The 14,451-nt window shown below is 48.5% G+C and overlaps 1 protein-coding gene across 9 annotated transcripts in view; it reads right to left on the reverse strand.

Moving 5' to 3' along the window:
• lrrc9 (leucine rich repeat containing 9) overlaps positions 1–14,451 on the reverse strand; it is a 276,603-nt gene that overhangs the window by 86,962 nt on the left and 175,190 nt on the right. For all 9 annotated transcript variants that reach the window (XR_005457781.1, XR_005457782.1, XM_038775862.1 and 6 more), the window contains one exon: positions 8,439–8,561. Coding sequence is in view for 7 of the 9 variants with exons in the window: in XM_038775862.1 (XP_038631790.1) it covers positions 8,439–8,561 (123 nt within the window). In the remaining 2 variants the exon portion in view is untranslated. The remainder of the gene's footprint in view (positions 1–8,438; positions 8,562–14,451) is intronic.

The raw sequence follows: 14,451 nt of genomic DNA on the forward strand, positions 1-14,451 counted from the left end.
AGAATTGAACCTGGGACCCTGGCGCTGTGAGGCAGCAGTGTTAACCACTGTGCTGTGTTTCAATGGAGGTGGTTTTGAGTGATTTAGAGCCTCAATGCTGATCCTCACCTGCTGCAAATGTTTCTCTCGCTGGTTTTAAAATGGCTTCTACCTCACCTGCTGCAGACGTGAAATACAGCCAGACTTGAGAGAACTCCAGAAATAATCAGAAAAGTGCAGAGTCAGCCTTCTTCAGGGATCAACCTGCATTTTTCACCCAAACAAATCCTGAGACAAGGAAAGCAATTTTGCCGTACTTCTGTACAGTAGCAAGCACCTCGCTCTCAGATTTCAATGGCATCTGTGCCTCACCAAGAGCAGGTGCTCTTGAAGCTCCAAAATTGAAATCAGCTTGCAGAGTCAAGAAATCAGCCTTTCTTCACAGAGGTGAGCTTCAACCTTTTGCTTGCAAAAATGAATTCTTGATTTGGGTATGCTTTCTTCAGAGATTTGTCTCCAGGTTTTAAAAAAAATACATGAATGCAAACACCTTTCTTCACAATAGCGGCAATAGGGCAGGGAATTAATGCCAGTTGAGCATTAAAGGAGTTGACACGTGATGATGCACAATGAAGACACTGATGTATAATGTGCGCAATGAGGATATGTGTGATGTCGATGCCAATGGCAATGACATTATGTAAATCATGACATAATTTGCAGTAACTGGCCCTGAAAAAGAAGCAACTTTAAAATGAAACAGCACGGTAGCATTGTGGATAGCATAATTGCTTCACAGCTCCAGGGTCCCAGGTTCGAGTCTGGCTTGGGTCACTGTCTGTGCGGAGTCTGCACATCCTCCCAGTGTGTGCGTGGGTTTCCTCTGGGTGCTCCGGTTTCCTCCCACAGTCCAAAGATGTGCAGGTTAAGTAGATTGGCCATGATAAATTGCCCTTGGTGTTGGGTGGGGTTACTGGGTTGTGGGGATAGGGTGGAGGTGTTGACCTTGGGTGGGGTGCTCTTTCCAAGAGCCGGTGCAGACTCGATGGGCCGAATAGCCTCCTTCTGCACTGTAAATTCTATGATAAATTCTATGATGAAACAACGATAAGCAGGGTGACTTAAAGCAAAGCAGTGGCGCAGAGGTATTATCATTGGACTGAGACCCAGGGTAATCCTCCAAGGACTCGGGTTTGAATCTCACTACAATAGATGGTGAAATTTGAATTCAATAAAAATCTGGAATTAAACATCCAATGATGCCCATGAAACGACTGTCGATTGTTGTAAAAATCCATCTGGTCCACTAATGTCCTTTAGGGAAGAAAGTCCGCTGCCCTTACCTAGTCTGGCCGACATGTGACTCCAGACCCACAGTTATATGGTTGGCTCTTAAATGCCCTCTGAAATGGTCCAGCCAGTCACTTAGTTCAAGGCCAACTAGGGATGCACAACAAACGCTGGCCCAGCCTGTGACGCCCACATCCCAAGAACGAATAAAAAAAAATCTTATTATGCATTATTACATGAAGGCAAGTTGTAATGACTAAACTAAGTTTGATTGTAAGTGTTGCTCTGTATGGAGACATTAGAACCGAAGTGGCATTCCACAAGTTACTGTAAGTGCAGAACAAGAGTCTACAATGAGCCAGCTGCAACATCATTTCCCACTGAAAAAAGAAGTTTTGCACGAAGGAGAGTACACTGATGAACAAGTCTACAATTGCGACAAGTCAGCCCTGTATTGTAAAAGTTTACCAGGGGAAACAGGACAACAAAAACAACACCAACAAATGTCTGGGCTTAAACAGATAAAGACAAGGCAAACACAGTCCTTCCTTGCTACAACAAAACTGGAATATACAAGTTAAATTGTTCAAAAAGTAGCCAAAGCATGCTGCTTTTATCATCTAAACCTATAATCACGTTCATGCCAATACTCAAGTAGTATCAAAGCATGAACGGCGTAATCAATTTTTAAAGACCAGTTCCACCATAAATTCACACCAAACATCAGAAAACATTCCTGACGGAACAAACTACTGGAGAAGGCCGTCTTACTGCTCAACAATTGCATGCATACCCACCCCAGAGAATCTAGTAACAAGAGATGTGAACATCACATTAGATGACATCAAAAATTCAATCATTTGATTAAGGCATCGTATTAACCTTCAGAGTAGCTGGCGAAGAGAAAGGATCAAGGGAATGGTGGACAATAAGGATGACGTGACAATCTGTCCAAAGAGGATTCTATATACGAGGCCATGCCTGTCAAGGAGTGCCAATCAACTGTATCAAAACCATCTGGAGATACGCCATGGGTGTTGCATTCCAGACACAAACCAACAGCAGTGAGCTGGAGGATTTTGAAGATTTCAATGAAGAATAAATACTTGAAAGCGAGGAGAGTTTTAGACTATGATGGATTCAATGCTCATTGTACTTGGAATCAGATTAGATACTAATGACATCAATGCATGGTTGAAAATCAACAACGAAGCAACTACCAACAAAATGATGTCAAATGATCAAATATTGGCTTGTGTAACAAATCATGGTCAGGAATCGCCGGGCCGCCACACCGTAATCACGCAGAGAATGGGCCTGACCGGAGAATCGCCGTCAGCCGTGCGTGCGGTCGACGCAGCGCCGTTTGGGGGCCATTGAAAGAGACCCCCTTGGCGATTCTGTGCGGTTGATCGGCTGAGTTCCCGCCAGCGTGGTTCTCGTGGTTCCACCCGGTGGGAGCTCGGCGTCACAGCTGCGGTGGCTGTCCTGGTGGGGGGGGGGGGGGGGGATCAGTCTCCGGGGGGGGGGCCTCCACAATGGCCAGGCCCGTGATCGGTGGCCACCGATTGGCGGGTGCACGCGATCTGGGAGGGGGCGTACCTTCTTCCGCACCGGGTCCGCCATGTTTCCCGGGGCCGGCGCCAGAGACGGCCGCCTCGCACATCGGAACCGCAGCCAGAAGTGCAGGGCCCCGTATCGGCAGCAGGAGCTGTGCAGAGCACGTCAGGACCCTGCTAGCCCCCTTAAAAATGGTGAATCACCCCGGACTTTTTAGATAAAAGTACGGAGTGATTCACGCCCATTTTCTGGTGCGCCCATTTTCTGGCAGTGCCAGGGGCAGTGGGCATGTCCCTCACCATCTGTGAGCTATAATTACCAGTGTGCCCCCGGTGTAGTCATCACGACTGGTTTTCTATTTGAAAACTAGTAATGATTCATGTCAGCTGGGTGGGACGATATGCTGAGAGCAGAAGTAGTGGCATTAAGCCTGCTAATGATAATGAAGTATATTATGTCTCTGCTAATTAAGCTTCCACCCTTTCTGAGTGTGAAGCTGATTGCATCATTGGAGGGGCGGGGAAGATTACGTCCAGAAATCTCTGAGCAAATTCCGTTTTGAGCCACTCGTGAGATTTAACAGCAATCACGGAGACCTGCGCCTGTAGTAGTGGGGCTACTAAATTGTGGTCCCTAGTTAACAAATGCATGGAGGAAAATTAAATGTGAACAATTAAAAATTGGTGACGTCTTCAACATGCATGCATTCATTCAATAATGGCTGACTATGCATGTATATTCACATTTCTGTTACCAGAAGATAAAACTGTAAGCTATTTGAATCGATTGTCTTCATTTAATTTGTTTTATTGTTCTGGTTTGGCACTTTAAAAGGACGTTACGTGGACTGTCTCGAGATGTGGATTATGTTATAGCAGGATCCCAGTGTACTCCTTCACAAAAAGAGTGAAGAAATTTTAAACTCTCTTCCGAAAATAGTAACTGGTACTAGATCAGTTGTTAATTTAGAATTGAGATCAATAGAGTTTTATCCGCCAAAGAGAGAGAGACATTAGTAACACCATGCCTACGCCGGAGTGGAAGTCTACGCCCATGGGATGGGTGAAACAGTTATAAAGGAATGCCTTTGCCGGAAATAAGCAAAAGAACCAGAAATCTCAATCCTTATCCGAATCTTCGAAGCAGTGCTCAGACTAAGTGGTTAATCTTCCAGCTTTGGTTTTTGATAAGCATCTGATTTAGAGTTTTGGGAGTACTTTCATCATCCTTAATGTAATCAACTATTTAAGATCGAGTGTCATTATTAGTATTCATGTCCTTTGATTTTGGTGCAGCAAATGTTTTTTGTTTTAAACCATGAATCTTGTGGCTTCATTCTTTAAGCAAATACTTGAATATTTTGAGATTCTAAAACAATAAAAATTTACTGGTCTCTATTGAGACGATAACAGCAAAAAGGGGTCCAGGTCATGGAATTCAGCTGGCATTTGACCCACAATTTTGCAGATAAATGCATTCATCATTTTCAGAAATGCACCTCAGAATAATCCAGAATTTTAGACTATTTTGTGTTCATCTGATGAACCTAGTTGTTATACATTAAAAACCCACAGAAATGCCACAGTGGCAATCCCACTTGGGGCCAGCGAGAAAAAGCAAGAAGTTACATTTTCTGTGCAGCTCCTTCAATACGCGACAGTTCAAACCCAAAAGAAAAGTGGATCAATAATCACTTTGCATGCCACATCCACTTCCATGAAAACTGTAATTGGGGTCATACAATCAGTATATGACTCAGATTTTAATCAGATTTAAACAGCCCCCTGCCAGTTTTGGGCAGGTGCTGCTCTGCCTGAAAACTGAATTCTGATGTTCAAGTACATCGAACAGTTTGCTTTAAGTTGTCACCAGAAGGATCAGAACAGGTTGGGTAGCAGTTTTCAAAGGATCAAATCCAGGGAGCAATTTTATTTTTTTCTATCTACTATCAGATGTCAAAATGCCCCAGAGTTCCAGGCCCTAGATGTGCCATTCTCCTAATGTGGAAATACAAAGGCCAGCCCCTCCTTACCCTGCTCCCGGTCTGACATCCCCTTCTTCAAAGTCTTGAGATGCTTCACTGCTGCTAGATCCAGAGAGATTGCCCAGTAAATCAAACAATGCAATCCATCCCAAAATGCTCCTTAAAAATGGCAAAGCTACACTCCAATGTTAGTGAAGCCTGATGATGGATTCTCCAGCTGCTTCAGCAAATGAGCATTAAGCAAAAGAAACAAGGTTCACAGTCTACTTTGATGTCATCTCATTGTCACTTTAGACCAAATTTTGATTTGCACAACTGATTGTAAATATTGCATATGAAGCCAATGTTGGAGGGATGGATGGAGGCATTGGCTTTGTGCCACTGTACCTTGTCCTGAATATACTTGACTCTGTTCTTCTCAAATATCAAAATCACTTTTGATAGATCTCCATTTGGATCTGTTCAAGGTTGTTGTTTCTCATGTATTGGGATCCAGCTTGTAAGTTCTGAATTTGGCTTTCAGATTGTCTTCATATCTAAATTTGTAATGCCCTGTGGCGCGGGTTCCTGTGCCCAGCTGGCTGGAGTGTACTGCCGTTAGCATGCGGGAATCTTCCATGCAAACCACATGACAGGCCCAGTGAATGTGAGCTCTAATGAGCATGCTCTCGATGCTAGGAATGCACACTTTGCAAGATTGGTGCTGAAGATTTTGCCCTGCCACCTGACGCTGTAAATAGCAGCTAAATAAGCCTTCCTATATTACTAACTCCCATATGCCTACTGCCAAGCTGGTCATTGAAACTCATCAGCTTTGAGAACCCTGGATTTTAAATAAAACAACACATAACAATTAAGGTCACTGATTTGCAGCTTTCATGGACAATTTAAAAGATTATGAAATCTAATCCCAAACGCTAAAACAAAATAAAACAGAATATATTAAAAATGAGACAGAGTATCGTTTTGGGCGGGTTTAGCAGGGTTCTTTCTGGCACTTTCAGCGGCGAGAACAGCCCCATTATTAACTGGGACTCTGCTTCATTTCTGGGCTTTGGCGAGGAATGCCCCGCCAAGGCCGTGCTTAGGATCATTTCCAAATGAGCTCAGCTCATCAGGGCAGGAACAGATCTCTGCACTTGGACCCCCACAACGCGGATCCGGTCTTCTCTAACTTACCAAATGGGCGTCAGTGAACTCCCTGCACCCCACTTCATAGGGGTTGGGCATTCCCGGCACAGGCAAGATGCCAGCAGGGCACCTTGGCACAGCCAGCCGGGCAGTGCCACCTGCGCACCCTGGCATTGCCAGAGTCTGTAGGTCGTCACATTGTTAATTCATTTACACTACAACATTTAAAATTAATTATTAGTTTAGAGAATGGCATCCTGTTTGCTGCTGAATAACAGTGAGGCTATTAGTGCTCAAATCTATTACAGGACCAATCTGACAGCAGTTTTCAGTGTTTGTGCACGTGCAGTTAACAATGGAAACCTAGATGTTTCTATCCGAGACGTTCTGATTCTTCACAAGCTGCGATGTTGCGGTTTTCACCATTTTGATATCGCCGTAATGGTGTGAATTTGATATGAATCACTAAAAATGACCGGGAAAGTTAGGACTGGTAGATTTAGGGGTAAGCGAGATGTTAAATGGTGATAATTACTTACAAGCAACCTCTGCAGCCCTGAAAAATAATTTTACAAATGTGGGGTTCATTCCATCAGGAGAAAATTAATGCTGCAATTTTTTAAAACAAAAAACATTTATTTTTCTGTCCGTCTCCCTTAATCCCATCTGCATTTTCCAACTTGTATTTTGCTTCCTATATGTGATTTAATTGTGCTTTATACTTTTTAGTTTTTTTAATTTCCTGGTTTAGATCCTGCATGTCTGTGAGAATACTGAAATCTGATTAGTTGAAAAGACTGTTCATAAGAGGGTGATGCACAGAAACAAATACAGGTGACTGCAAACCTCTGCAGGCAACACGCTTGGATATAGCCACAGAGTAAATTCCAGGCCATTAAATTATTGTAAATTCTAATAGCAGTTTTAGGCAAAAGCAATATTTTAGTAGCTATGCAAGTGTTTTTGCACTGTAATTTTTGAAAATGTTATAGGAAAACCACTTTGATATAATAATATTTTATGTACAATATTTGAATTCTGGAATTTCTGAAATCAAATAGATGTATGGAAACCAAACAGCTTTTACTCACTGCCTCCTAAGCATGCATCTGGATGGCATCCTGTTCCCAATGCAGATACAGGGCATTTGTCCACGTTTCCTCCAAGGCTTCCAGTACACTGTCAGAAAGCCTTGAGGCACATATGCCCAGTCATAGCACAAGCAAAAGCAGCACGTTCGCACAGTGTTTAGCACAGTTGCTTCACAGCTCTAGGGTCCCAGGTTCGATTCCCACCATGGGCCACTGTCTGTGCAGAGTCTGCACGTTCTCCCTGTGCTTGCATGGGTTTCTTCCGGGTGGCTCCGGTTTCCCCCCACAGTCCAAAGATGTGCAGGTTAGGTGGATTGGCCATGCTAAATTGCCCTCAGTGTCCAAAAAGGGGTGGGGTTACTGGGTTACGGGGATGGGGTGTATGTGTGGGCTTAGGTAGGATTCTGTTTCCAGGGGCCGCTGCAGACTTGATGGGCCGAATGGCCTCCTTTTGCGCTGTAGATTCTATGACTCGAAACATTCTTCAATCTTTTACAGGACAGATTCAGTTCACATAGGACTCTTACCCCTTCTTGCAGCCACAATGCACCTCTCCTTCAAGAGATGGTGGCTGCCTTTTAAGTAACACCAGCCACTCACACTATCAAAACTTCATTGATGCCTGCAACCAGTGGACAGCATAGGTAGCATTGGCTGCACATAGCAATCACATGACCAGCAGACAGCACAAATTAATCATGTTGCCTGGAACACAATGGCTAGGCACAGTTAATCATACAGCATGGATCCTCACATCCTTTTTCAGGTCTTATCCAGTTTGACTGCCTTTAACTTTTAATGTTGTTGTATTCCCATTACTTAATATTAGACCTAATAACTCATTCTTCCATTTGGCTCCCAAAACATTTTACACAAACACAGTACTTGACTGTCTGATTGTTATTACCCAGGTACTGAGTTTGTACCGGGTGTCTTTGTTTTGTATGTTAGAGCAAATTAGTACTAATATAAAACTGAGTATTTGTCATTATGGAGAAATTGTGTATTTTTCAAATTTACCGAACTAGCTATTCATCACTGAAAAGGAAACAACCTGAAGTTCCATATTTTAGTAGCTATGCGAGTGTTTTTGCACTGCCAATTCTTTTATAAAAGCATCCACTCCTTGTGTGGTCCAGTTCCACCCTCCACCACTTCGCAACTCTTCATCTTCAAGTCTTGCCAGCAGAAATCAATAGGCCATCTGACTGCAGAGATGTAACAGCTAGAGTCAACCCTCTCCTCATCTAATGCGAGTAGGTGATTACAGACTTGCACTCAGATCTGGGACTTTCTTAGGTTCACTACTCTGGTCAGTGAAGGCAGGCAGCTACATGAGAATTATAAACTTGTACCATTAAAAATAAAGAAAACATTTTTATAACAAGTGAGCATAGACTAACCACTATAATTCCATCAAAGGCTCTCAATGAAGGCAGGTGATACATGACGAAGAGGCGATAATATTCCTGTTTATAAACCACTGGGTTTCCATACAAGTCCAATATGACAAGATTCTCCATTCCCTAAAAATATAAAAGATACATTTTTTAAAATCGCAGCATATTATAATTTAAAAGATCTGAAATAATCTTCTACAAATACATAGGGTGCGATCTACCAGCCATATCGCGTGACGTGGCCGGTAAATGCCGGGCGAGGCTTCTTGGCAGCCACGGTGTCTCTTAGGAATCTACCCAAGTCCTGCGTGGCGGCGCGACCAGAATCCTGCCCACAGGCTGTGTGCATTTAAGTCAGTTTTAAACTGACTTATGCATACTGAGAGGTGAGCTACCGGCCTCACGGGATCTACTGGCTTCCACAGGGAGGCCTCAGCCGGGCGCCATTTAGTGCTGGTCCACACAAATGGGGACCAGGTGGAACGGCACCCGGGGGTTCTCCCAAGCCATCAGAGGCCCCTGGGTAATCAGGGATAGGGCTGGGTATTGCTTCTTGGCCTTTTGGCTAAAATGAGCGTGAGGTCAGGTGTAATGCCTGGATCTGGTCCGTCTCTCTTGTGGGGACCATGAATTGGATTCAATTTGAATTGGTTTTTGCAGCAGGCAAGGAGCCGGATTAGGGGTTTGCCCCTCTCCACACTCTGAGCTCTGGCTTTGTAACTCTGAAAAAGTAATTTAAAAAAAGGATAGGGCTGGGTGGCCCCCAGAACCTCCTTCTGAAAAATGGGCACCTTGAGACTGCCAGGCTGGCATCTTGGCACTGCCACCCTGGCGCTCCAAGGTGCCCGGGTGGCACCGTAAAGCCAGCAGAAGCACTCCCAGGGTGGACAGCGCCAGGATGCCTGGGTGGCACTGTCAAGGGTCAAGGCCTGACAGGGTCCATGACCATAAAAGGAGGGTGGAGGGGAGTATGAAGGATGGGGGGATGCAGGGCAGGTAGAAGGGGCCTCTGGAAGGTGGGGGTGATGAAGGGTGGGGGTCCTAAAAGGGGGGCTGAAGGGGTGTGTGGAGGCCTAAAGAGGAGGGGCCCTCAGGGACCCCATAGTGGGGTGCCTTCACGGGGGGGGGGGGGGGGGGGGGGGGGTATACTGCCCATGTGAGTGGGGAGTGACATTACCCATGGGTGGGGGTTACCCACATGCTCACTTAGAGATTGTGGCACCCTTTCAAAATGATGGCCCCCATCTCGGAGTTCAGCTCCCCAGTGATGAAGAAAATTCTAAGGGCGCGATTCTCCCGACTTACGAAAAATTGGAGAATAGCGGGCGTTGCAAATTTTTACGGCGACGCTGGTCCGACGCCCTCCCGCTATTCTCCGAACCCCGCACAGACTCCAAGTCGCCATTCCTGCCAAACGCCTCTAACGCGCCCCCGACACGACCAGAATCGCTAGTTTTTGGCCCCCCGGCTATTCTCCGGCCCGGATGGGCCGAAGTCCCGACTTAATCGCGCACTGTTTACACGGCGTGAAACACACCTGCTTTTTAAGTTCGTCAACAAGTCGTGCTGGCTGACGACTGCTTCCAGGAGGTGAGCGCACCGCTCAGCGCACCGCTCGAGTCTGGCCACAACGGGGAAGGCATCCCTGAGAACGGGAGGGGGGTCCAGAGCGGGGGGGAGTGGGGGAGACGGAGGGGGGCAGTGGGGGAGATGGAGGGGGGGAGTGGGGGAGACGGAAGGGGGAGTGGGGGAGATGGAGGGGGGCAGTGGGGGAGACGGAGGGGGGAGTGGGGGAGACGGAGGGGGCAGTGGGAGAGACGGAGGGGGGAGTGGGGGAGACGGAGGGGGGAGTGGGGGAGACGGGGGGGGGGAGTGGGGGAGACGGAGGGGGGAGAGGGGGAGATGGAGGGGGGCAGTGGGGGAGACGGAGGGGGGAGTGGGAGTGGGGGGGGGTGTTAGGGAGAGAGTGAGCGAGTGAGCGTCCTACCCCGTAACAAAATGTCTGCCACCATGCATGGCGTGCCGGTCACAAGGACAAGGCCGCTGTTTGTCCTGTGGCTTACGGCCACAGGCCACTGACGCACCCATGAGGAGGACATAGTTTACTGCCCGTTGGATGCAGAAAGTGACCAGGGGTTAGGCTGCCCGCGTGTCAGCAGCGCGTCCAGGCCACCGGGACACACAGGTATCCTGTGGCTGGCGGCTGCCGAGTTGTCGACTAACCTCCGTCTAACATGTCCCGTTTCTCTGCCCCCACCACCCTTCTGTAGGTTAGCACAATGTCTGTGAACAGAACGGCTATGTTCTGCGCAGTGGTTGGGGCCGCTGCACTGCATTTGGAGATGTAGCAGCATCCACAGCCACAACCCGCAGTGGAAGAAATTGCGAGGCATCTGGATAGAAATTGTCCCATTGGACAGACGCAGCATGGGTTTGTAAAAGGCAGGTCATGCCTAACTAATTTAGTGGAATTTTTTGAGGACATTACCAGTGCAGTAGATAACGGGGAGCTGATGGATGTGGTATATCTGGATTTCCAGAAAGCCTTTGACAAGGTGCCACACAAAAGGTTGCTGCATAAGATAAAGATGCATGGCATTAAGGGTAAAGTAGTAGCATGGATAGAGGATTGGTTAATTAATAGAAAGCAAAGAGTTGGGATAAATGGGTGTTTCTCTGGTTGGCAATCAGTAGCTAGTGGTGTCCCTCAGGGATCCGTGTTGGGCCCACAATTGTTCACAATTTACATAGATGATTTGGAGTTGGGGACCAAGGGCAATGTGTCCAAGTTTGCAGATGACAGTAAGATGAGTGGTAAAGGGAAAAGTGCAGAGGATACTGGAAGTCTGCAGAGGGATTTGGATAGGTTAAGTGAATGGGCTCGGGTCTGGGAGATGGAATACAATGTTGACAAATGTGAGGTTATCCATTTTGGTATGAATAACAGCAAACGGGATTATTATTTAAACGATAAAATATTAAAGCATGCCGCTGTTCAGAGAGACTTGGGTGTGCTAGTGCATGAGTCACAGAAGGTTGGTTTACAAGTGCAACAGGTGATTAAGAAGGCAAATGGAATTTTGTCCTTCATTGCTAGAGGGATGGAGTTTAAGACTAGGGAGGTTATGTTGCAATTGTATAAGGTGTTAGTGCGGCCACACCTGGAGTATTGTGTTCAGTTTTGGTCTCCTTACTTGAGAAAGGACGTACTGGCGCTGGAGGGTGTGCAGAGGAGAATCACTAGGTTAATCCCAGAGCTGAAGGGGTTGGATTATGAGGAGAGGTTGAGTAGACTGGGACTGTACTCGTTGGAATTTAGAAGGATGAGGGGGGATCTTATAGAAACATTTAAAATTATGAAGGGAATAGATAGGATAGATGCGGGCAGGTTGTTTCCACTGGCGGGGTGACAGCAGAACTAGGGGACATAGCCTCAAAATAAGGGGAAGTAGATTTAGGACTGAGTTTAGGAGGAACTTCTTCACCCAAAGGGTTGTGAATCTATGGAATTCCTTGCCCAGTGAAGCAGTTGAGGCTCCTTCATTACATGTTTTTAAGGTAAAGATAGATAGTTTTTTGAAGAATAAAGGGATTAAGGGTTATGGTGTTCGGGCCGGAAAGTGGAGCTGAGTCCACAAAAGATCAGCCGTGATCTAATTGAATGGCGGATTAGGCTCGAGGGGCCAGATGGCCTACTCCTGCTCCTAGTTCTTATGTTCTTATGGATGCAGGACAGCTGCAGCAGCAGAGGGACGGGCTGAGGAGTTGCCAGTCGTCGAGCAGCATGGGGAGGAGGAGGAGGGGGAGGGGGAGGAGGAGAGAGTGAGGGTGCAGCCACGGCGCCAGAGGCGACGACCAAGGCCGAGGGTGTACCGTGTCCGGGTCTCTTTCCTAACAATGACGGACACCACCTGCAGGAGGAGACTCCGGCTGAGTAGGCAGACGGTGATACATATCTGTCACCTCGTGGCGCACCTCACTCCACGTGGAACGGGGGGAGGACACGCGATCCCGGTTGCCATCAAGGTGATGGTCGCTCTTAACTTCTATGCTACCGGCTCCTTCCAGTCTCCGAGCGGGGACGTCTCCGGGGTCTCCCAGTCATCAGTGCACAGGTGCATCCGGGATGTGACCGACGTCCTCTATGCCATCGCTAACATCTACATCACCTTCCCCGAGGACCAGCAAGTCAAGACTCACGAGCTCGTGGATTTGCCAGAGTGGCCGGGATACCGAGGGTGCAGGAGGCAATCGATTGTGTTCACGTCCCCATGCGCCCGCCTGCAGGGGACAGGGACGTGTTCACAAACAGAAGGGGGACATACTCCATGAATATCCAGGTGGTATGCGACCCCCACATGAGGATCATGAATGTCAGTGCAAGGTTCCCAGGGAGTGTGCATGACTCCTACATACTGGCGCAGTCGTTCATCCCTGCGATGTTTGAGGGACGTCCCCCCCGGCTGAGGGGCTGGTTGCTAGGCGACAGGGGTTATCCGCTGAGGTCTTGGCTGATGACGCCTATACGGAGGCCTCAGACCAATGCGGAAACATGATACAACGATGCCTATGCAGCAACCAGGGGTGTGGTGGAGCGCTGCCTTGGCCTCCTGAAGATGAGATTCAGGTGCCTGGACTGCTCCGGAGGGGCCCTGCAGTACCAGCCCGACAGGGTCGCTCGCATTGTAGTGGTCTGCTGTGCGCTGCACAACATCGCGATGCAGAGGGGAGATGACTTGCTGCAGGAGGCGGAGGGAGAAACCAGTGGCAGTGGTGCCAGCACAGAGGAGGAGGAGGAGGAGGAGGAGGCTGGCGGAGTGGCGGGCGCAGCACGCAGACACGACCCAGGTGCTGGTGATGCCCAGGAGGCGGCACAACAGACCTGGCGAGGACGGCGGGCACGCGACGCCTTGGTGGCAGCACGGTTCACGCAACGCATGTGACGTCCCCGCTGAACACCAAACCACCACCTGCATCGCTAGTCGTGCAGAGGGTCAACACATAACTGCTACACCCCCCCCCCCCCCCTCTCAGGGTACAGTACTCCACTTCGACATCACCCTTACCACTGGGTCCAGACGGTATGGCGCAACATTGATGGCTGTGTCAGGGGTTGTGATCAGTGCCATGTGGAATGATGACAGCCCGCTCTGCGAAGAGCTGTGAGCTCAGAATCGTTAGAGAGAGTCTGACCCACGGCAATAGCTGAACCATCCACCTTGGTGGCTGCTGAGATCGTCACTGACACTCTATCATGTGCCCGCGTGGGCTAGCTGTGGGAGGGGGTGGGGGGAGGGGTAGGGTCTGCACACCCGGCACCGAAGTTTCACCGTTCGTCAACCCCAGCGACACCATCACGATTCCTGTGGCTGTGGAACAATCACACGGTATTACAAGTAAGGTGGAACAGTGCGTTTAATGTGAACAAACATTTACAGGTGCCCTAGCCCCTACAACTAAACTGCGCTTCACCCGTGCCAACTTACTCTGTGTCTCACTTTGTTGCCTTACGGGCCCTAACACTACGTCTACGTGAGTCCCCAGATGATACAGCAGGAGTGGAGGAGGACTGCTGCGAATCGCCCCCTTCGACTTGTTTCTCCTTCGGCAAGCGTTTCCTGGGGCCAGGTTGCTCTGCGGGCGTCTCGGGTGACGTTGTGCCACCCTGCTCTGCCTGCTGCCCACCCGATGCACCAGGGATGGGACGGGGGGAGACCGAGAATTCCGGGACGTCCCATGATGGAGTTAATGGGACGGGCCCCGAAACCTCCTCCTCCCTCGGGGAGCCCGGTGGCCCCCGGGCCTCACTTTGGGACAGAGGTGCGAGCGGGGAGGTGCCCCGTCGTGCCACGGACACCTGGTGCTGCCAGTCCTGGAGGCCTGCGATGGTATCGACCAGGATCCGAAGGTTTGCAGACACGGAATCCAGGGAGTTAGACATTCCCGCCAGGGACTGTGCGACCTCAACCTGTGAGTGCACGACGCCATCCACCACGTGTGTCAGGCGGTTGATGCT

The sequence above is a fragment of the Scyliorhinus canicula genome, chromosome 2 (assembly GCF_902713615.1).
Source record: "Scyliorhinus canicula chromosome 2, sScyCan1.1, whole genome shotgun sequence".
NCBI lineage: Eukaryota > Metazoa > Chordata > Chondrichthyes > Carcharhiniformes > Scyliorhinidae > Scyliorhinus > Scyliorhinus canicula.